Source organism: Motacilla alba, chromosome 7 (genome assembly GCF_015832195.1).
Source record: "Motacilla alba alba isolate MOTALB_02 chromosome 7, Motacilla_alba_V1.0_pri, whole genome shotgun sequence".
Taxonomy (NCBI): domain Eukaryota; kingdom Metazoa; phylum Chordata; class Aves; order Passeriformes; family Motacillidae; genus Motacilla; species Motacilla alba.
Window position 1 is genome coordinate 26276492 of NC_052022.1, and position 24772 is coordinate 26301263.

Consider the following 24772-nt stretch of genomic DNA (forward strand, 5'->3'; position numbering starts at 1 on the left):
GAAAGTTGATCTGAAGTCAATAATGTTTTAACTAAATTTCAACAGATTACTTTATCTACAATGTTAAAATGGATAAATTATACTACATTAAATGCCTGTATGGACATACACATTCAGAATGTAATTGGCCTTAATACAATTTATGTCACTTTGCTTCCAAAGTAAATGGAGATAAACCAAATTAAAGCCACTCATATTTTCAATAACAGTATTTACACAGTGATTTAAAGTAATTCAACTCATCTTTTTAAATTCCCATATTTTGTCATTTCATTATTTTTCCCTGAGTGTTCCTGTATAAACAAGTCTTCAAATTATCATCTTTTTAAATTTCACATCTTGCTCACAATTTCCATCCTTCACATCCAGTAATTTTTGCCCTTATGTGGAGCCTTTTCATTTTACTGTATCTTTTAGAGTTGGTATAACCAGGATGAAATAATTGCCATGATTAAGAGAGTTTCTACAGTGAAGACCATCACAGAATCACAGAATGTGTCAGGCTGAAAGGGCCCACAGTGGGTCATCTGGACCAACCTCCCTGCTCAAGCAGGGTTATCCCAGAGCATGTGGCACAGAACTGTGCCCACGCAGCTCTTGAATATCTCCAGAGAGAGAAAACTCCACAACCTGTGGCAACAGGTTCCCATGCATGGTCACTGCACAGTAAAGTTCTTCCTCACATTCAGGTGGAACTGCCTGTGCATCACTGCAATAAGTTTTGTGCACTTGTGTATCTTGCTATTTAACATTTAAAAAAGGCAAGACATTAGTTAACTCTCTATGGATGAACTATCTGAATTTGGAAATCACCACAGTACTACCTTCTAGTCTTTTACTTCAAAAGCTCCCATCAACATGTTATGTAGTGTAAGGAGCCAGAATTACTTTTCATAAGAAATACAAGACTCTTGTCTGAGTCAACTTTGGTCCAAACCAACATTTAACCATGTAAAAATTGTCAGTTTCAATAAAAGCAGCCCCATAATCACACCCGTAAAATCTAAATGGACAGTTTTTAACTCCTGTTGCATGAACTCTGTCCATACATGCACAAAAGTATCAGTAATGTCAGCAGAGAAGAGTTCACACCTCCAGCAGGCTTAGGATGAAAATATTCTGGACTGTAATAGCACATCATGGACTAATCCATTTTTCCAGTATACTATGTCTGCTAACACCAGCAAATTCAGGAGTGAATACTTGCTTCCTAGCAAGTGGAGATCTCCTTCTTGAAAGCTTTAATTGACTGGAATAACCCTGGATAAACTGCCTAACAGAGATGCAGAGGGTTATGGGTGATGTAGGGCAGATGACACGAGGCTGCAAAGACAAACAAGTGCAGCCAATGAGGCAGAACAGGCAAGCTGTGGTGTTTCTGCCTATTCAATCCGAAGACACCTAATCAGTTATCTTGTCTGCTGACACCAGGATTCTGAAAACATCTACCCCACAGGAATGCCCACAGATACAGACTGCTGTAAACTTTAATGTAGTCCCTAGGGCCTTGGGCTGCAGCAAAACCTTCTGGAGTCCACGTATGCATTTGTGTGTACGTACAAATAAAGACTGTCACTTGCTGCCTCTTTGGTTACTCACATCTGCACTACGAGCATTTGTTAACAATACAAGTACTAGCAAAAACCACCGTCTCACCAGGATTTGGGAAATTTCCAAAAGTAAGGCCACTTTGTTGCAATTTTTTTTTCACTCTGCTTTTAACCTCACAGTAAAGTCTTCCCCACTAGAACCCTATCCAAATGGATCCAAGTGACAACCATCCCCAGACCACCAGATAGCCCAAGTATATACTCTGCTAGATACATAATATCTAGGCCCTGTTAAGCTTGGAAACAGACTGATACTGGATTTTATTTTAGAGTAGTATTATAAGCTGCTTCATCTACTGGCAAACAGGCATTTCAACCTTTTTTGCAACTAAGAACAAACCCTCAAACCCCATTTTTGAAACTCAGCTGCTTGGTAGGAAACAACCATGTTTTCTAGGATCTTTAAAGGGAACTTGGTCAGGAAGCAAATCAGAATTGAGCTGGGACTAACCAGGGTAAAGGTTGCTTATATCTGCAGATTACCCCTCTCTGCTTTTCTAATTCACTCACCATGCCTTATCTTTCCATTAATCTTTAATAAACCTTTTAGTTAATTCCCCAAGCACATGCAATCTACATGACAGCAGGAAACAGTGCAAAAGCAGTCCATGGATATGAGGAAATAGGCAGCAGAGGAATCAAAAGGAGGAAAAACTTTCAGGATTAAAACCCCCCAAACTGCAGGTTAGTGGAAAATGATGAGCAACTGGGAAAAAGCAGCAGTAAGGGGCAAAGCACACAGGAGGGAGGGGCTGTTAAGGATATTAGTATTTATCTGACCATTGAATTCATTCTCTCAATGGGGCCCTCCTCTCTTTTCCACTCTGGATCCACTTCGACAAAAACAGGCAATCAGATTTCAAACCTGGAGCCTCTAAAATGTGGAAAACCCTCTCCATGCTGACAGCGAGGCTATAGCTAGATTAAAAGGTAAATGTAATTTAACCCACTCCAGCAGAAATTATAATCAAATTATATTGCCTCTAAATATAATAAGTTTGGGACTGGGCGCCTCAGGGGAAGAGAAGGTGTATTGCAAACAAAAACACAAAGAAACATGTTACAGGAAAGTGCTAAATCAATGCATGAATTATGACTTCTACCCTCCTTCTCTCCCCCAGGGTGCTTGATAAGCTGCTGCTTGCTTCTAAAATATCTACTACCAATGCTAGGAACTGATTAAGCAGCTTACAAAGCACTGGGGGCTAATAGTCAGGCCCACCAGGGAGACTGCAGCTCTGGAGTTAAGTAGCTTGCTTTTTCATGGCTTGATTATTAAAGATGAGATAGCAGAACATGCTGAAAAGATGTGGAAACAGTTTCAGACCTCAGGCAACTGGCCTTTTTATTTTATATATGGAATCATTTCTATCCTGTGATTTTCCAGCCAACAAAAGCCACGTTTCCTGTTGTTCTGTAGTCTCCAGCTCTGAGGGGCATCTGAACTATCTCAACTTAATGCGTCAACTGAACATCCAGAACTGACTATGCTACTCTTATCCTGCAGAAAAGGCACCACTAGAGAAGGGAAACATAGGTGAAAGAAGCTTAAAACACTGTTTTACATGCCACTGGCAACAGCGTTAGTGTGGACACAGAGGTGCCCAGGTCAGCCAGCACACCTCACCTCATTGCTTCCTCCACTGTGCATCTGAGCATTGCAGCACACTCACCTTAGATTCCCTATTCTCCCCTTTTCAGCTCTTTTTTCCAAATTCTTCTTGTTTAACCTGTTACATAATAAAATCCTGCTGTTCAGATAAATGTACTTCAAGGTTCTTGCTTAGTTGAATCCATAACCATGCAAAGACAAATTCTGCTGGCACATTACCTCTTCCGTGGTCACATCTGTCATGGTAACACTGCATGGCTCAGCTCTGTGTAGCGGGCTGGCTGAGGTTTGAGGGGAAGGGGGGTGGGGGTTAGGTTCCACTCTGCCCCTCCTCATGGCCATGCTCACCAGATTTGCAAATATTCACGTCGCATTAGGGACTTCACAAACTTCAAAATTCCCAAATAACTACTCATTCAAGCAAAGAAATAAAAACTACTTGTCACCTGTGGGCTGAGATTTTGACGAGAATTTATTGAGCAGATTAAAAATTTCTCATAGCAAAGTTCTCTTTACAGACTACAGTTTTCTTTCACAGTCTCCTTCCATCCCTATTTGAACACTGATGCTCTAGGCTTTCATCCCTAATCGATGCCACTGTTAACCCATTTTTATACTGAACTACAAGCCACAGACACAGCTTGGAAGTACGGGTATTTATGCTATGAATAGCTAGAAGGGACAATTAGCTCTGAAGGTGACAACAGGCTCCATGTGTAACAGGTAGAATAAACCAAAGACACTCACCTGCTGAAGGTCTGCCAGAGAATAAAGATGGATTTGTTGAAGAAGATACTCTCTGGGAAAGATCCTGAAAAGAGACAAATGGGTATGTGTCACACCTTTTTGACTGGGAAACTCCTAAGCTTCCTCTCCCCACCAAATAACAGCAAGACAGTAATGTTAGAGAAAAGGAAACTAGAATTATATCACCTTCTCAGCACCAGCTATTTTTACAGTTTTCTGCATGGGCACAATAGTCCCACAATAAGAGTAATTTCTGTGCCAGTGTCATTCTCATATTGTCAGGTCATATACTGAGACATTAACAGCCACTGAAAGCTCTTTCTGACCACAGACGATGATTATTCTTTAAACAATGCAGCAATACAAATAAATAATGCAAACAACACATTAGAAGTATTTCTTATGGTCTGAGACAAGATTCTTGTCTGCTACAAAGCTGTAACAGTTTAACATGTGATTTGTGGTTTTGTAACTGAAATAACTATATTGGGGGAAAAGGCCATGCAGATACTGTTCTTCCAACATCAAGTTGACTGATATCAATTCCCCTTTCCACACAGAAATATATGTATTGGTATAGACTCTATAATGAGTTAAGAAAGCAGTATTTACCTTACATAAGCCAAGGTTTCAGGCAAGACCATTGCTTATGTACTGACAGACCTGATAAGTAAAGCTAAATTACAGGAAACTGAACAGAGAAGAGATGCCCTAATTAGACTGATTGGCAGTAAAATGAAAAACTGGGTTAATATAACATCACAGAGGAAAAAAAAGGACATTGGAATGTTAAGCAGATATTAACTAAAAACGTTTATGAAAACGTATGTATCTGCTATAAAGATCTCAGGAACAGAAAAATAACATCTATCTTTGTGTGCATGCACACAGAAGCTGCAACAACAGAACCAGCTAAACCACAGATCAAGAGAATAAGACTACCAAATGCAATCTTTCCACAGAACATGGATTATAAGAAATAATGAAAATACCTCTGCTTCTGGTATTCCGTTAGTTGTCTTGAACAACAGCCTTATACTGATAGTTTTCAAAGCTGTATGTACTGAAGGAACTAGGACCTCTCACTGCTGCTAAGGTGGGCAGTACAAATAATTTGTAATTCCTCTAGTACTTTTGAAAAAAAATTAAGATTTACTGGGGTTTTTGGAGAAGAGTTTTGCAAGCAAGGCACTGACAACTGCAGGCCACCCATCTTACAGCACTCTGCCAGAGCAGGACTGTGCCATTGCTCCTTCTCACTCACCAAGCATATCCACTCTACCCACAGAATTCTCAGCTGCAATCTCACTAGGGCACTGCCATTTCCCCTTTCAGCTCTGCAGGTTATACTATTGCTCCTTTTTCAGGGGACTGCGTTGCAGTGGCTCTGCTGCATCACACCTTCAGAATACATTTGGCACAATGTCAAAGACCACTGGAAAACAGTCAAAATCCAGACATCAGACAACGTATGAGACTGGAATTGCTCGTTTGCAATAGAAGTCAAAATTCTAAGAAGGTAGAAGTCATAATTCAGACTTATTAAAAGATAAGGAGTCAACTCCGAACAGCATTTTGAAGCATTAGTATTTTTTCAGCTCAGACAGAATTTCTTTCATTAAAATTTACCATCATTCTCCACTGATCATACAGGCAGGCACTAAACAGCTTTGCCAGAAACTGTGTTATCTGCTGATGCCCTTACAGCACTGCTAAGGAAAACAATTAGCCAATGAGACCTTTCTTTCAGGAAATAGCATGAATAGCCCATAATGCAAAAACTGTAAATGACTAGTATTGATGACTAACATCACACTCCCCTGCCTTCAAGGATGGCATTTTATTTCCTTATGTCCTGCAAGTTCTAACTCCTAGTAAAAAGTGTGCAGGTGAAAAGCAAACTCATGATCAACCAAATTCCGTTGTCAGACAAGTCTCAGCCAGCACAGGCCCTGGTGACAAATCTTACCCCTATACCTGTCCCCTTCCTTAAAACATGCTAATTTGCAGAAATAGCTCTGCAGAGCTGGTATCCAATGCACCTCCTCCCTTTCAAATCTACTTCCAGGAAAAAAAAAAATAAGCACTGCCCTCCCAGTTTTATGCAAAAATCTACTTCCACATCTACTTCCAGGAAAAAAAAAAATAAGCACTGCCCTCCCAGTTTTATGCAAAACATGTATATACATATATATAGATACACACACACACAAATACTCAGCACTCAAGGGAAGGGAGTGACTATTTCCATTGCTACAGAAACAGAGCAGTAAGTAAGTAAGGCTGGTCCAGCTTCAGATGTGCAGTCCTTCTATTGACTCTAACAATTAAAACTGGTTCTCTGTGGTAGGCCACAGAGGAACAGCCAGGCAGCCAAAGCTCACAAATGCAACAGCATTTACAGAAGTCATGAAGTAACCGGGCCAGTCCCTGCATGATTCCCAGTAAATGCAGAGGGGCAAAACACTCCTTCAACATTTGCTCACACCACCAAAGGTGGAAACCATACAGTCCCATGGCTGTGAAACCCTGAAATTGCCTCGGAGGAGGCAGCTCAGCCCCCACTCATATAAATGAAGTGCTTTCACCACACCCATGGTGAGCTGAGCAACTGCTACAGAAACAGGTCTTGCTGTGCTGCATGTCTGCAATTGAGTTCTACTCCAAAAAATTTCTATTAGTCCTGTTTGGAAAGAAAAAGTCAAAGCTCAACAGCTATCTGAATGTAACTGCTGAAACCACCTCCCAAAATGCATCTGTTCATTGCCAGTTTTTGTCAGCCTCTAGTGGGTTGGAACAAGAGAATAACAGGCACCAAAACACCAAACCCAAATACATTTTTAAAAAAACCTCATAAAACGCAAGCAAATCAGTTGGGGCAGGAAATCCATACAGACCAAGTACTCCAGTGAGCAAGAAAATGACTGATGGCCAGTTTCCAACCATTTGCTTGCCTGCACAGGTTCTCTGAGCCTAATGAGGTCATGGCTGATATAAAGTCCTTTTCAGGAGGAGGCACACAGGACTAATTCACAGCATCTTACTTCCCAACATGGAGGCCTCCTCCCATGTAGCCAGTAGGAAAGTAGTGTCTATCCTATCTCTGTCCCTCTGTCACCGGCAACTGAAATTGTTCAAAGGAAACCAAAGTCAGTAGAGAAGAGCAGGCGAGCTGGGGCCCACACAAACACCACACCACGGCATTAGCATCCAGACAAAGTACTACAAGGCATCCAGATCAACCTAAAATCACACCTATGTCCAAAAATCTCACAGAGACCAGAGCAGGCTAAGATAATGACACTTAGGAACACTTCACTAGGAAATATGTGTTTAGTTTCTACACAAGGTTGCATCAGGAACTTTGAGCATGCTTAAAATAATACAAGACCTTGATACAAAAAGACCAAAACGTGCCTGAATATTACTTTTCCCTTAATATAAAGGTCTTTTATAAACACCAAATGGGAAATCTCTGACTAGTCATTTGAAAGCAAAATAAAATATGTCAGTTCTGTAAATCTTTTGATTGATGTGGTACAACTAACTAGATTTTTTTTTAATTGGTCAATTAGGAGCATTCAATAAACAGCGGCCTTTCAGTCAAATCTTAACACAGAAAAGAAACTGGAGTGAACCAGACAGAGGTCAAACCCAAGACGTTAAGACTCATCACAATAAAAACTCAAACCTCTGCAGCTTCAGAATGTGACCTGTGACCCTTGAGAGGCAAATGGTATCAAGTGCACGTCCCACTAAAAGCACCTCCTAAGCTTTCCCAGCTTGGAAACTCCCGGACCAGTTTCACCACTGATGAGTCACAGGACTGCTGTGCTGCAAACCCTGGCTACCAGTCAGGGTTTAACCTGCAATGAACAAACCAAGTTCAATGCTAAGCAGCCTCTAGCTTTGCCAGGTACTGTGAACAGTGAAATCTGAAGTCCTATTGGTTAAGCGTCTCTAAATTGCTTTATTATGTCCTAGATATAAACACAATCAATGCAAGCAGAAAAGAAACACACCATCCAGGACTTTTGATCCAACTAAAAGAATGATGTGAGCATTCTCAGTTTCTGATTACTATTCTTTTTTGCTTGATACTTTATAATCTGAAGTATAACCTTCAGGCAAGACAGAAATTTCATCTGTTACTTCTTGGATGATCTTATCAGGTAAGTATTTGCACAAACAAAGGTTATCTTTTAGTGTCCTCCTGCAAACAGAACCACTGATAAGAGTTTGCTTTTTGCATTTGGATAAAGTGTGTAGTCATGGTGCTTTGTTAGCACTAAGTAATTGCTCTGCATTTAAAGCCTGTTTATCACCAGCCTAGGCAATTTTTCTTCAATGGGTTAAATACCCTGACAGCTCTGCTAAAGCTACAACCAATTAATCTGCCTATGCCTGACACTATAACCAAAGTACAAATGTGATAAGCAGGGGGAACTCTTCTTTTTATAGTGCAATCAAAAGAAATCAAGTTAGGTGGCAGGTGAGCACAACCAAGTTTCCTTTATACCAAAAAGCCTCTTAAAACCTAGGATGTGAGGGGGGAAGGGAGGGAAGGTGGCACCGTGGTTTCATGTGCCAGCCAGGAGCTGCCAGCTGGTTTGACCAGGCTGGGAACTGTATGACTGAGCTGTGACTCACAGGGGACGCAGATGACCCGGTCCAGCACAGCACTGCATTCAGCCTCCTCTCCACCCCTCTGCAGGAAGCTGCTACACCCACAGCTGGCACAGCACCAGGGTACCAAGTCCAATTCCTCATCCAGCACAGTTCATATCCTGGCACTGCAACCTACACCTTTGGAGCTACTGCACTGCACAGTAGCAGCTGCAGGCCACCAGCACATGCTGATGAGCACTGTTCCCGTGGTTTTTTGGCCCTGAACAAGGGGCAAGAGCCCTCTTTGGTCCTGTCCCTCCAGTCATGCACCAACCACGTGTGGAGCAGGCAGGCAGGACCTGTGTGCACTCTGATCTCACTAAGAGCAGCTCCAAATTTTCAGACTTACTGTTTGGTTATAAAAGTACAGAGGGGTAGCAGTGAGTTGCTAGTTACCCCAAACACACATGGCAAGGTAAATAACATTTCTTGCTGGGTTTTCTCTTGCAATTCATTTGATATGGACATTGTCAATTCAAGGTCGAGAAGGGCATCAGAGGTGAGGGGAAAAGGCGGGATTTTTTCCAGTGTTGCTAATTCTTATAGTTTTCTTCAGTCTTTTGATTTTGTATTTCCTTGGAAATCTTAGCTCCTTCAACTTTGCTGGGAGAGAAGAACCCAAACTTTCCAGCCAACTAAAGTTACTCAGAAAAGTAGGGCTTTGGGAACTTAGTGATTCTCAAGTCAAAAGGTAAAAATAAATGAATGAATTTAAAGCAAACCAAAACACTACTTATTCATTTAGTTCTTGTGGCATTATACCAGATTTTTTTTTCTAATTCTGTGGGCTTATGCAAAAAAACTTTTGTGAATCATTTCACATTCATGAGGTATGAACACTTCTGGTTATGTTCTGGGAACAGTCACTCCCACATATCTTCAGCCCACACTAAGTGCTAGATTTATTAGCAAGCATGTGCAGGTAAGGTATTATTTTATGTTGTTATGAAATTCCCCAGGAGCACCCCTGTGTTAAAACAGTTACTCTTATCATCCATCAGCAATCCTGAACCAGTTTATAAACTTCCTACTAAAATGCAGTACACCAACTCCCTCTCCTTTGTGGTTCCTTGAGCAAGGTTATGGTAACATTGTGAAAGACAAGAATTACTACAGATAACTCATGAATCAAGTAGCAGTGTTAGTGAAAGCAGAACAGAGAATTAGAGACAGAGTTTCATTTTGAAATCAAAATAATTTAGAGCTCCCAATTAACATGAAATTAAGAATAATAAAATGGTCTTCGCTTTTGTCAGGCACTCTTGAACCTCTGCACTTTGCTGTTGGAAGTTCTGATATAAAGACACAGATAAAAATGGCACAAATCCTATTTAACATGGTGTCCACATCTAACAGGAACTTGTTTTTAAATCATTGTTTTTTTGAAAGCAACGTGATTTCAAAAGGTGAATGGAAATTACCAATGTGAAAGAGATGTAATATCACTCATGTCTTTGACAAGGAGATACAGGTGTGCCCCCTAGACCGTAAAACACTAATGTGAACTGAAAGACCCACCTGTCTTCTGGAAGACTTACCGTGGAAAGCTCTGGCAGGTTCCTCAGCTGGATGCTTACCATGGTAGAGGACTAGCTTGTGCTTGACCTTCCCTTGACATGAACAGACAGCAGCACTGCCTCCACCCTGGCTGCTCTGGCACAGATCTCAATGCTTCAGCTGTTTGTTACCTCTAGTTGAAATGAAAGCTCAAATTCCACCTTAACACCATCCCCTCAGTTTCAGCCAAACACTTTTTAAGATGCTAATTTGTAAGATCCTGCATGCATGGTTACCTCTTCCAAAAGAGAGAAGAGTTGAAGCAAAGAGGTGAAGGTAGTCTGTTTGTATGAGCTCCATCCACAGGCAATTTTATTTCAGCTACTACAATGACTACAGGCATGCAGGATCGAAATAAAATAACAAATGGCTTGTGCATACTTCTCTGCATTTATTTTCTAACCTTTCCTCACTCTGGGTTGTTGTTTAGTCTTAATACTGGTTCCTCTCAGGATATGTGAATAACCTCTGTGAATGAATTTCCTCTCATCCTCTTTATAACCACCCATGCAACAAATTTTCTTCTTCTGTTGGTCTCGCCACTATCTCAGAGTCCCAAAACCACATCCTTCTGTTTCTTCCCTGCTCAAACTTTCTTTTTGCAGTTTACTGCTTTCAGAACCTGTATCTTTGTTCTCCTGCTTTGGAATTTCCCACTCATCAAATGGCCTAAACACTGCAAAGAAAATGGAGAGTCTCCTTTGACAGTCTGGAGATGACTTGATGACCTTCTGTTGTCCCTGGTCTGAATGATGACATAGCCCCAGCTTCACATCCATGAGGTATTTGGAGGTATAGTGATTGCATTAGATCAATCAGTATTCCTGTGATGTGTTTAGACAGGTTCCCCAATTGCCACACAAATATTTTGAAAGTAATCTATTCCTGTGTCAGAAGTGTTATGTCTAAGGCCTCAGTGGAGGAAGTGACAGGACTCTATTGTTCAGCAGAACTGAATCTGGGCTTGTTCCACCTCGTGCCGACAGAGCGGCAGGCTCAGCCAAGACCACACGTCGCAGCACTGGGGGTGTACCTTCAACCTCCTGCTGCTGTACAGGAAGACCAAACTAGAGCCTGCTAAGTGATGCATCTATCACTGGAGTTCTGCTGGGGTAAAACTGATGTATTGCTGTTCTGGACCTGGCAGACAAATGGTACCAGGCCGAGATGAGTAACAAGAGGGAAGTTTGTCCATGTAGTTTCTCACCACCATTCAGATTTACTTACAGAACCAGGGCACTACAACAAGCACTAATGCATAGAGGAATCTGCTGCAAAACATTTACCTTGTGTCACTGCCATCTGTCTAAAGTATCTGGGCTAGCAGCACCTGAACTGCAAGTTTAGATGTACAGCTGAGAGAGCAGAGAGCCCAGAAGGCTCCCCAGATGGACCTCCAAGGCTGGCCTAGGTTACCCTACCCTACAGTAGATATTAAGGCATCTAACACTACCCCAAAAATCATTCTGCCAGTTCCTTGACTTGAAGAATCCTCAATCATGACAAGAACAAAGCAAACCCAGAACAGAACTTGCATCATTCAGCATAGTTTCATAAAATACCCTAATTATTTAATGGACTCAGAGATTCTGTTTCCTTCCCAGCCATCCATTTTACTGACTCCATCTTGGTTTGTCTGGGCCATTCATTCACCATCTGCACGTGGTGGTGGTATCTGTACAGCTCCACTTGCACTAGCTGCGTGTTTTGGCTCTAGGTTTCAGTCCAGTATGCCTCTGCCTGAACAGCATCCACACAAGCAAGGCAACAAAAACAAGCGAGAACTTGTTCAGTAAAGACATTTTAGTCAAATGATGTGTTGCAATACTGAGGTGACAGTTACAGCTAACTAGGCATAACAACATCCCTTGTAAAACAGGGAGCTCAGCAACAGGCTAGGAATCTCATCTGGCTAACATCAGAGAACACTGCTGATATGTGCTGCTGGAGGGCCTTATTTCACCTCCCTGCCAAGTCCATGTTCCTTATTTTTTTCCCCCTGCAAATATAAAAGCATAGAATTCAGTAGAGCAGTAGGTGAGAATAAATCACTAAAAGTGACAAAGACGATTTTTACTGCGAGCCTCCTAGCTACTTTAAGGATTTCTTCTGTCTTTTCCTTCCTTCCTTTTTTTCCTTCCCTTCTTTCTACTTTGTCACTTGCATCTTCAAGGTTCACAATATGGTTTCAGTCCTGAGTTCCCTGCTAAAGTTCTCAAAGTACCTATCTAGGCACACCAAACATTATAAATAACATTTCCACATTTAAGCTAACTGGATCCTGAGCTAACCTGGTTTATAGCCATCTGGAATTCTTCAGAAAAAAAGTGACTGTAAGCATTGTAAACAGTTTTGTCTTCACAGAGGACACCAAGAGTTTCCAACTTCATTGCCATCTTCATTTTGTGATCTGGGTTGAAGAGCAAGGTATAGATTTAAAGTAGATGATAATGCAAATAGTATTAATAAAAGAAACCTCAGAGTGATCTGCTTTTCCCTAATAAGGCACGCTCTATCAGTGTCCCAGAGGCAGCAAGGTGCCAATACAATTAATCAGTCTGTTTTTAGTTCTCTGTAGACAGCAATATTAACAGTTTGTTTCAGTCTGTTTATATGGGTCTGACAGGTCTTCAAGATGCTGTGTTCACTCTCTTGTGATTAATAGTCATTCACATACTAAGGTGAAGACCAAGCAGAAAAAGAATGTTTTTAGAGGAGGACAGATAACTGGATTCTCTCTCCATCTTTCACTTTTAATTAGGAAACAGTACTAAATTTAGGAATGCTGTCTCACCATATTATTTAAACTCCTCCTTTTCTTGCAATTTGCCTCTGGGATGAGCCAAAGGAAAATTTTAAATCACGTATTTTCTTTGTTTACTTTTCAGCTGTGCTCTATAAAGTCATCACATTGGTAGTGAACATCTGCACACTGGGATACTAGATGAAAGCAGCAAAGCCATTGGGAGCATTTTGTGCATGGAATAAATCCTTATGGGAAATGAACTTCCCTCTTCTCATCTCTGCACACTTCTTAGGTGACATCTGAGGGAACAACTGAGCACCAAAATCACCTCAATGGAGACTTCACAAACCTAGAAAGAGTCAGACTCTAAGGTGTGTATTGTACATTCCTTCAGGGGCTTTTACACTTGCAGCAAGTCCTATCGAACTGGAGATGCTTCCCCAGTACAAAACCAAACTCTTCTTGGGCTGGGGCCCTTCTCTTCACCACACAGCTTTAATTGGAGATTGTGTGAAGAATAAGAAAGAGAAGCAACAGGAGCATTGTTTCCCAGTTTTTCCTTCTAGCCATTTCATTTTGACACAGGGATGTCTTCTCTCTCCTCTCTGCTCCAAGAAAAGAGCACGCTCACATTTCTGTGATACATTTTGTCCATTCTCTCTTCTATTTCCTTAGCAATTGCCATCTCTCCATTTTGGAGGCAGATTTTGGGTTGTTCCTCTTTTGTCCTGATTTCTTCATGAACACAATTTCCTGAGATTTCTTCCTTGTTTGAAACACCTTTTCCTGGCTTTCCCTCATCCCTTTTTTTCCCTCTAGTCAATTGATTGCTATGCTAGGCCTCCTTTGAACTCTCTTCTTTCACTGTCTTACCCAAGTCCATTGAATTCCTTGCCTCCTTCTGTCTATTTTACTAAGAGAATTACCTAATCAGAAAGCGTAATTTTCTTTCTTCTACTTTTTCTGAACAACCTTTAAAAATCTTATTTTCCCTTTGGTATTATTGAAGAGGATGGCATAGAAAACCAGGTCTGCCAGAAAATGCCATCCTCTGGAATAAAAGAAAACCATCCTAACTTTTAAAATGCTGTAAGCTGCCCTAGCAAATAACAGGAATAGAGTAGTAACGCAGAAACACATATTAACCCACAGTGCAATGCTCTCCATAAACCTGTTGCTGTATCCTTCTCCTACTTGTTCTAGGTAGTTCTTCAAAGCAATGACATCGATTATGTACCCAATAGCAGCCCAGCTCTCCTTACCTGGGATAAAGACACCAGTGCAGCCTCCTCTCCCTTCCAAAGAATTCAGGTCCCTAGAACACCGTGTTCAAAATACAGTCACTGATGTCACCTGCTTCCTTGCCCTTTGGCAGCTCACCATTTCAAAGCAGTAGCTTTCCTACTTGAAATCTTGTCTTAAAAACTGGGCTATACAAATGTTTACAGATCCATCAGGTCAGCTGCGTGTGCCCAGAGCCACTCACTTCACAGTATGGCATGGGCAGAGACAGCTTCCCATCTCTTTTGGAGATCCACACCAAAAACTACTTGGCCCTTTTAAGATCACAACTGTGGCTTGACAGTATGAAGGAAAATGTTCATTTTTAGCTCGTTAGAAAAATGCAGCAGCAGCTGAATGGACTAAGATACAGCACTCCTAAAATGAAGTTCACCTTTTATAAAACTCCTGTTTTCACCACAGCAAACTCAATATGAAACACCTTTTCACCTGCAGTGCTGTGACCATGTGTTAGCCAATAAACAAAACATTCAGCGCAGCCATCTCATGGATACTGTCTGAGCAACAGACCAGCATAAATCATGAGCTGGGTCATGTGCCAGGGGATTACATCTGACCTCTGCCTTTGGCTGAGCTCATACCACAGAGGAGAGCAGAAGTGCTGGAAAGGTGGTTGACTCTGGCCCCCCTCATGCTTTGCCACACTGTGAGGTGTTTCAAAGGTCCCAGCAGTGGCTACCTCACTGTGATGCCATGGCAGGGGGCATGAGGTAGCAGATCTGACTGAAAATACACACAGCCAGAAAGCCTGAGGAGGAGTAAAAGATGCTCACCACAATCTGTGATGACACATAATAGCTGTCAAGAAAAACTTCAGATATTCAGACCCTAAAACATCGTTTTCTTTGGCAGAAGATAACCCAGCTTCCCAAGGAAGTCAGATATAGCACAACATCTTTCCAAACAGGTAATGCCTTCAAAACCAGAGTGTGAGAGAAAACAAAACAGGCAGCAGGAGAGGACAACACACCAAGGAAACTCCGTCCTTGTGCTGTAGGCTGGCTGTGGCTCTTACCTTCTACGCAGATCTTCAGCCACTGCTGCCCTGCAGCTGAACAAGTAGGCTCGCAGGGATTTCAGCTGCTGTCTCAGGCGGACAACAGTTGCCAGAGGTTCAACATGATTGTACAACATGGGATTTTCCTGCTGGATGTCAATTAATGGCTCCTCATAAACATATTCCAGGAACTCTTTGGCTTGCTTTGATACCTAAAAAATAAAGCAGTTTAGTTAGGCTTTTTTCCAAACTCTTTTCAGCAGATCTCCCCCTCTGTGATCTGTCAGCTATTCTATGCATCTGAAAACTTAGTCTGTTACCAATTAAAAATGGAGACAGAGTTGAGAGATATCCAACTCTCTCTGCTTATAGCCAAGTCAAACTTCATCAAGCGCTTCAAAACTGAATGTATGAGATAGCTACTTACTCAAAGTACAGTGATATCTGCAGTCACATATGCTTTTGCTGTACAGTAACATAGCTTACTAGATTTTTTTTTAAACGCTAAAATCTGAATAACCAGTTTCTTCCCTGCTCATATTTTTCTGTTTGTTCACTGCTTTCTTTTTGGCAAAAGGCAAGTTGTTGTGCTTTTTAAAATACAGATAAATAAAACTGAATCTTATTAGTATTACTCCCAAAGTTCTAGCTGCAAGAAGTTTTTCATGCATTTTTCATTACAGTGCCCTGTTTTATCTCCACCTGCAAAAAGCTACTGTAATCTCGATAAATGAACTGGACTCTTGTTCCTTAAGTGAAAAGGCCAAATTCCCTCCCATTCCTGATTTCTGCATTTTGTCACAGCTGGAAAAGAGAAGATGCGATTACATGAAATGAGCTGCAAATCACCTGAAGCTCTGCTACAGAAATACTACTGGTTCCACAATTCAATTAGTCCTCCTGGACCTCAAAGTCAATGTTTACACTGAGACAAGGGAGGGATGAGTTAGGCTAACAAAAGTAGAAAGGGCACACAAGCTACAGCCTCTTGAGATTTAGGAAGTTATTTCCCTTCTGGTGCTGTAGGTAAGAACAATACATAGCCTGATAAATAGCACCACTTCCAAAACCAGCACAACTAACTAGCTACTGACAGGGGAAGCTAGCCCCAGATGGATGTAACCTTTTCACAGCATTTAATACAAATCTAAGAAATATGCCAAGGCCAGCCTTCCACCAATAACTACACAGATAACAAGATGTGCAGTTTTAAATATAGCAGACCATAACTCCACAGGTTTCCCAGGTCCTGAAGCTGTATTAAATATCCCACCTATTTACATAAAACACCCCACTAATTTCTTTTTTTTTTTTAATATCCTGCATGTACAAAGAACTGTGCCATCTGAGTGGAATCAGAGCTAACATTGCAACACAAGCACCTCAGATTTTGTAGAACAAAATTCTATAAACTCCAAACTTATCAAGTTTTTTAACACTAGCAACATTAATATTTTATTATGCTTATTGCAGTGCATTAAAAAACTGCAGTTAAACAACCTGCTGTTACAATCATTAACTATCTGACTGCAATATCTCAGCAATCCCTTGGCAACTTCTGTATCTATAGTAATTATTAGTCCTCTTCCACCAATGAGCATGTACTCCATGACTCCTGAGGAGGTGTGTGAATGCTTGGCACAGTGACCAGCTCCTCCCACCAGGAGGACCAGGTGCTCAGTTCTTCTTTGTCCATCTCCTTGCTTTAAGCCTCTGTTGAGGTGATGGGCTCCTCATCCACCTGCCCTGCTGTCTTGGGAACTGGAGGGTGATTCCTGTCCCAATACTACACTCACACCTGTACCCCATGTTGGGCATCTCTCCTGAGGCATCAGGAGCACAGAAACAAAGAGATGCCATAACTGAGGTCCCCTGAGTGACTCTGCCATATGCATGCACTATGGTGACCAAGCACTACTGTGCAGCACTGGTGCAGCACGGTCTGAATGCAGCCTTTAAGGAGAGAAGGGCAAAGCAATCCTTTCCCTCTCCTTGCCAATACAATGCACCCATGGAGCGCTGATTGCAGGAAAAGCAGCTTTGTCCAGCATCACTGGCTGACAGACAGGTGTCAGTCCACTCTGCATGGCTGACAGAGGCACACACATCTTGTAAAACATTAACTCACGTTGCCAAACACAGCAGGGTTACAAGAGGCTGAAGCACAGTCTTGAAACAGGAAGGGTTGGGCAGTCACAGTAATTCAATATTTTAGTATACATCCTAGCATACTCACAGTGCCCCAGCTTTAGTGGGCAGTAAAACAATCCTATTAAATCAGCCAGGAGTGAGAAGATGCAAAGTGCAAAGGGATTTCAGCTTTAAATGTCATAAAAGGATGGATGCTAACATTTCCAGACCAGTTCAAAATTCAATTTACCATAAGTCAGTTTCTCCTGAAACCTCCTGGCACAGGGAGTTCATTTCCTACTGGGTTTGTCTGGCATTTTGTGCAGGCTGAAAGCCACCTGAAACAAACTGCAATATTTAGCGGGCTTTGCATGCAAACAGGGAAAACACTTGGCCTAAGCAAAAGAAAGAAAGTGTTCACAAAACTGCCTCTTTTCTTTTGCCTTCACACAAACACACGAAAAATACAAAAATGAAAACAGTAGGAGACATGGGGGGAAAAGCAAACCTGGGGACTGAGCTGCAGCTTCGGTTTGACAGAAGAAACATGTCTAACTGCCAAGTCCTTTAAAGAGCTTCTATTGCAGCCAAGAAGATTTCTCTTCTCCTACCCATGTGCTACCAGATGTTAAGTGCATTGTAGTTTTTCAGGATCCTGCGTATGGGAAGAGACAGCTCTAGAGAGGTTCATTGTTTCTGATTTTCATGACCTGTCTTGCCAAAAGCAGACAAGAACCTCTCAATTTGCAAACTTAATTGATGCCACAGTTTATTTTACAGCTGCTGAGCTCATGTAACATAAAAAGAGAAACATGCCCAGTTACACTGTAAAAGCTTGTGTCCTACAGCACTTTTTGGTGCTTGCTTTACCAGAAACAGGACAGACCCCAAAAACACCCGAGGAGGTGGGGAATAGGTGGCAGTGGAAAGGAATGCAGGTTTGCAAATTCTTCATTCAATTTCGCTTCCAATTTGGTGGACTGACAGACACATTTCAGACTGTGTAAAACAAAGAAGTTTTTGAACCCTGGAGCCCTCTCTCAGTCCTGACCATCAAACGTAATATGTGCTTATTTCCTGCAGGACCTCTTTGGGATGTGCAGCCAGAAGTACAGCCAGGAGCATTTCCCCCTCTGCAGAGGCTCCACTTTCAGGCAGTGCTGTGCTACCTACAAGGGGAAGAACAGTGTGCTTATCTTCACCTTCCCTCCCTGCCTTAGTTCCTGCTCTAATAGTTGGGGATGATGATGTTTTTTCCTTCCTGAGGGGTTGTGTTCCTTTCTTAAATTCACCTCTCTGAGCCCTTTCACACAAAGACAGGTAAAGCAGCTGCACAGAACTTGCTTGTTTCCAAGGCACTTCATACCTATTCTGTCTACAAAAAGTGCAAAACGAAATTTCTCACGATTACAGTGAGATGACAGTAGCTTAAGTTTTCAATGAATGCTTAAGCTTTAAAGTCCTGCTTCTTTTTGTGCCTCAGCTGCCTATATCACAGGACACAGACTAGAGCATAGTTTTTATGCTGCAGGTTTAGAAAAAAACCCAGCTAATTTTCTTGGCAGTATTACTGACAGCTTGATACGAGGTCTTTGCCTTACTATCCACTAGCCCCATATCAGGTCTGCTTATACTACCGTGTGGTAGCAAGTTTAGTCCTTGGTAAAAGCATCCAAAACCAGAACTTTTAAATATTCCTAACGTCTAGGCATAGGAGGGCTTTTTGTCTCCACACCTTGGAGCTTTGCAACTTTGAAGAATCTTGCATTTCACGGAGCAAGACCATAATTTTCCTGATAGCAGGCTCTGGCTACCTTTTAATAATCTCCCCATCTGACAAATTTTCTTCAAGAGACCTGCTTTTCCCCTAATAGGGCATTTACTGGTTATTTTTTTTTCTTTTTCAAATAGCACATAATAATAATATTTGCAGACACAAAACATCAAACAGCCTCTCCTAACAGTGGCTGCTAGGTCTGAAGCTCTAGCATGGTCTGGATTCCTTATGAGTTTGTTATTCTTTCAGCATATACTGCCTGAGATGGCAAAACAACACTGTTGGTGTGTTTGCTGGTGTAATGCTTTGAGGCATGTAATCAGTGCCCCTATCTAGCAACCAGCCACCGAGGCAGCAGCAAATAGCAGATTATAAAAGTTTTAGAAAAGCTCTTGTGTGGCAAGAGCTATTGCAAGTGAGCAACTGTAGAATTTTCTTGTTATGTTACTTTCATCTGTTTGGTTCAGTCGAGTGCTGCAGCAATGTCCTTCTACTGTCCTCAAAATGCTCATGCCAAGAGACAGAACATACTGGGCCTCACAAACACTGCATTTGGTAAGCCCAGTTTCCTATAGGCATTTCCACAATTTAGCATCCATCAGTAAACTGCCAATCCTTAGTCCCTGCTGGTCATGAAACAGGTACTCCTCAAGGCTCCAGTAACTGCAAGAATTAGAGCTGTTATTGTGTGCAATCTCTCTCTGTCCCTCGAACAGCCAGATAAGCAATGATAAAAAAGATGCCACCAAGAAGGAGGAGCATGGCTGCTCCTGTGGAGGAGCACCTTAGATCGGGCCAAGGAAACTGTGATGAAAACATGTCTTGTTGAGAGAGCGTGGCTCATTTTGTCAAGAGGGACAAAGGCAACAATATTAACAGCCAGTGCTGCAACCTTCAGGCTGCTGTGTTTCTATCAGCAATTCAGTTCACTTGCTGGCACTCCAGCTGCAGGGAGATTACCTTGTATTTGGAAGTGTCCCAGTTATGAACCAGCCGTGCAGGGATAAGGAAGTTGTCATCCACATGGCAGGTGCTGCAGTAATACCATCCACTGTAGCTGCACACCTTGGCTTTCCCATTGGACAACCCTATGGAGCGCTGACAGCCTAGAGAAAAGAGAGGAGCAGAAGTCTGGGTTTGTACACCAAGTCGGAGATACACATTCAGGATGGAGTCAGAAAAGTATTCCTCCATCTGAGATCCTTTTAATATTTTATTTATTTTACCCTAGAGACATTTCTCATTCCATAAAAAAATTGAGAAATAAATATCAGTATTCTTGAACTAGCACTGAAAAAGCACATGCTAACTTGGGCATCTGTGACAAAAAGTTCAAACAGCAGCCAAAAGATACTTAGCGCTTCTGAAGAAACAAAGGCAGAAGGTTTGCTTGGGAGACACTGGGAATTTAAAAGCCATGGCCATCTGAAAACCATGGCCTGAAGCTTAGACAGGCCACATTCTACTGTATGCTTGCCCCAGAGCTCCCATTTGCCCCACAAGAGAATGGGCCAGCATTGCCTGCCTGCAGGGGTGCAAGCCAGCTCCTGCTGACAGCCAGAAGGGACGCTGACTTGGCAGGTAAGACAGCCACAGAACTAGCACAGCCAAGGCAAACCACAGTCAGATCATGAATAATAACTGAGCAGCAGTCACACTGAGAATGAGTAGTTCTTGACTAGCAATAGTGAACAGCTCAGTTCCCAGTAGGGTGTTTTTTTCTTACAATTGCATTACTCTGTGTCTTACAAGGTCTGAGGTCTGCCTGACACTTTTTTCACAGCTAGATCCCTTGCCTCTTCCCATGCCCTCTTGCGTGAAGTCCCTAGGAAAAAACAATGTATTCAAAATCTGCTGCTTTAGTTGGAAAGAACTAATGCAGAGATCTCCTTCACCTGTCCACCTGTTTTCACAAAACACATAAAAACTCAACATACTTGACACTTCTGTCTTTCAATAGTGACTAAAATTAGCCAAAAGGTTCATATGATATTAGAGTGGGTGGCTGAAGACAGACAGCACAGTCACATTAAACAACCTGCTCAGGAAGTGAGGCTAAAAATGTTTGGGTAAGATATATCAAGATGTCTGTGGTTGTTAACAGCACCTCTAGACACAGCACACATGACCACCTCTAGACACAGCACACATGACAGAATTTCTGCTTTTCCTTCAAATGCCAGTGTCCCCACATGACATTTATAGTTTCAGCCAGAGCACCAGAGCTCCACTCTGGCATGTGCTGTATGTTCAGATGGTCTCTGCTGCAGCTGGTTAGAAATACTGAGTAGCAGAATCCTTGTACATTACTTTTACTGCAAAAGCATTGCTTAAACAGAGTTTTTCAGATAGAAGTCAACTGATGGATTGTTTTTGTCAATATAATTAATTTCATTGAGTGAAATTATGTGACTTCTCCAGCTGAAAGCATCTTTTCTCCCCAGCAAAAGTTACACTGATTTGAGGAAACATTGCAGGTCAGCTATTCTAGGCATAAACTGAGCTCCTCCTTTCCCACATCAAATGATGTCACCATGTCCCCCTCTGCTCTAATAAAAATCACGAGAATAACCTAAAAAACACAATTAGCTCATTTCTGCCTCTTTCACACTCCAGAGCCATTTGGCCACTGGTTCTCTGCAATACACACTACCAGGTGAATCAGTATGAGGCATGTCCTGTTTCCATCTCTCTCTTCCCCTGCCTTTTTTTTTTTTTAAGAAAGGACATACAGTTTCTGGGAAGAAGTAAATATATGAACTGGTCAGTTGATAAAAGAGATGATTATGTTCATATCTTCTCCTTTACTCTTCATAAGACCAGCGCATAAGTATTAATGAGTTCTAGTGGTAAAGCTGTGTCTGAATGCAAACAGTCTCCCAACTCAATGTCATTGAAACCTTCTAAACATTCCCCACTACCCAACACTTACTTGTTTGGGGATAAGGACGGGACAGGACATACTGATTTCACCTAACTAGCACCATGCATTCCACTGGCTGCTACCTTGTCTTAATGCCCTAACTCCTGTCTGTTAAGACTGAAGGTCAGAAAAAGCAAAAGTCCAATTTGAACTGCCAAAATTCTAGATTAAAACATTTGCAGTTGAGAATTAACCACTTTAAGGCTTAATTTCTTGCAGCCTCCTAGAGCCAGAAACTCACTCCAGTCCATGGAGACAGTTTTCTCAGGAGAGGAGTGACAAAGCACAGAAATGCTGGGGGGCTTCTCTCCTCTTCCCTATATCCAGCTCATAAGAACTGAAGTCTTCTCTCAGGGTGAGGAGAGTCTCAGCAAGCAATCTTGGATGCTCTTCATCTTCAGAAAGGGTGGTTTTATGAAGAGGAGGAAGTGGAAGAAATTTGTACCCAAGCAGCATACATTGCTTTCTCCCTTGTTACAGCCCTTTCCTGAGCCTGCATTTCCTCTTTACACCTAGTATTTTTCATTCCTTAAGAAAACATGTTCTGCAAAGCTACATAACAGTTGTGTAGCTGGGGTTTGTTAGATGATAATGTGGCGCTGGCATTCACTTTACATCTTCCCCTACTTTCCAAGCATTGCTGTTTGAAAATCACCATCTTTTCCATTCCTCTCTGTTGTGATTCATAATGATGGCTATTTCTGCAACCCTTTCAAATCAAGTTATCAAAGCACTGATTTTCTTTGATGTTATGCAGTTCAAAGTGGTGTAGTGTGACAAACATATTTCTGTGGCATAGACCACTTATGCTACTTTGTTTTTTTAAGATGGAAAAAAATACATCAAGAATGAGAGAGAAAGAAGAGGAAGAAGGAATAGCCATTGGTTTAATGACCTTGGAAATCTTGCACCTGGACATTCAGGTACATCAACTTGCCATGATGTTTACCAGAAGAAAAGCTAGTACTGATTCCTGGCTTGAAACTCCTGAGCACCTCTCCCAGCAGGACAATCAGAGGTAGCTGACCACCTCAGAGATCGATAACACAATTCAATAGATAGTTTAGGGTTTGGGAAGGGACCACGTTTGCAGAGAAAACACTTAATTGCCTACATAACTAGAGAAAGCACCTTGCACAGGATGGGAGAAAAAAGCAGCAGAACTTTCACCAAACCTCTCTCACCTATTCCTAATGCTAACACAGAATATTATCAATATAACATCTTATCAATATAACATCTGTACAAAGGTCTGGCAAACCCGGAGCCTAATGCAAAGAGATCATCCCTCCCTAAAGAATGTTATAGAACAAGCTACAGAGGAAAGAAGTGTAGCTGTAAGGTATACTGCTAGCAAATAGCGAGAAGGAATCATCCCAAACCTTTCATCATGGAAAATACAACAAAACAGGCTTGGAATCAAGGAAAGAAAATAGGGGTTAGAAAAAATAGCAGCAAGAAAGTGCTGCTGGGCACAGATGAATCTCTCTCAACAACACGTCTGTGAGCAGAGCAGGAGTATCAACATCAAGAGGCTCATGTCCAAATGCAAAGCCTTCAGGAAGAAAATAGCACAGAAGGTGAGGTTAAAAAGTTGTAACAAAACTCTCTCCTTGACTTAAGGTGGTAGACTAGCATGGAGGAGGAATCCAAGACCTCTGAACACAATTCCTCTTCTCTGAAGCATGGAAAACACCACTTTCAGGTGGCTACATACTCTTGTGGTCAAGGAAGACACACATAACTATGCTTTTAATCCCGATACCTTTCTCTTTGATCTTGTAGCAAGAAAAGACTGGAGCAGCTCCACAGTGAAACAGAGAAAGTGAAAGACCAAATTAGAATCAAGTACACAACTGTTTTCCTTATTCAATAAAGTTCCTTGCTCGGTAACAGGAAAAATCAAGTCCCTTGTGATTGTGTGCTATAATTAAATCTGTGACAGATTAGCTTAGAAGCTAATTCATTTAGAAACAACATAGAATACAAAGAAAAGAAAATGATCCACAGACTTCAAAAGGCTTTCAGCCTGATAAAGGCATAAAGCAGACTAAGCAGAAGGAGCACAGCAACAAATTTTCAGTGTTAGATCAGACATACAACATTGCTCTATCAGCTCAGCACCAACAGAAATAAGGTGAGAATTACTTCAGTTGGTTACCTTTATTTCTGTGCATCTATTCCAATTCAGTCCACTATGGGAAAACTCAAATTCACAAGGAAGATACACTAACAATCCAATTAAGTTCTCTCCTATGCCTACCCAGGTTTGCATTACACTTTGTCCTTTTCTCACCATTACTTGCCAGAGCAATTTTATTTCAACTAAATAATGAAAAACTTATAAACCTCTAAGCAAAGTCTGACACTACTCACCTTGCCTACATTTTCTGTGAGCTTCTTATGAACTTTAAAAAAGGACACCAGAACCGTAACAGATTAAAGTAAAAAAAAAATAAAATGATTCTGTGTTGAAACCATGTGGGTTTGACCCTATCAAGTTACAATTACCTAAGCAACATATAAAACTCCTATAATGTCAGCAATGTACACATCCCACTTTAATTATAAACTAGATCAGCTTCTCCAGAAATAAAGAAGGGTTTGCTCATCCAAAGGATGGTCCAACTGTTCCAAGTCAATGGAAACCTTGACTATCAGCTATAGCTCAGGACTAAGTGCTAAAATAACAGACTTTCCATC

At 41.6% G+C, this 24772-nt stretch overlaps 1 protein-coding gene across 9 annotated transcripts in view; it reads right to left on the reverse strand.

The window, feature by feature from the left end:
* PLEKHM3 (pleckstrin homology domain containing M3) overlaps positions 1-24772 on the reverse strand; it is a 102568-nt gene that overhangs the window by 52775 nt on the left and 25021 nt on the right. For 8 of the 9 annotated variants that reach the window (XR_005257658.1, XR_005257659.1, XR_005257660.1 and 5 more), the window contains exons 4-6: positions 20107-20252; positions 15258-15451; positions 3970-4033 (exon numbers count right to left, since the gene is read on the reverse strand). Coding sequence is in view for 6 of the 9 variants with exons in the window: in XM_038143612.1 (XP_037999540.1) it covers positions 3970-4033; positions 15258-15451; positions 20107-20252 (404 nt within the window). In the remaining 3 variants the exon portion in view is untranslated. Of the gene's footprint in view, position 1; positions 3341-3969; positions 4034-15257; positions 15452-20106; positions 20253-24772 lie in introns of those variants that run through there. The other variant, XM_038143614.1, reaches the window with a different exon arrangement.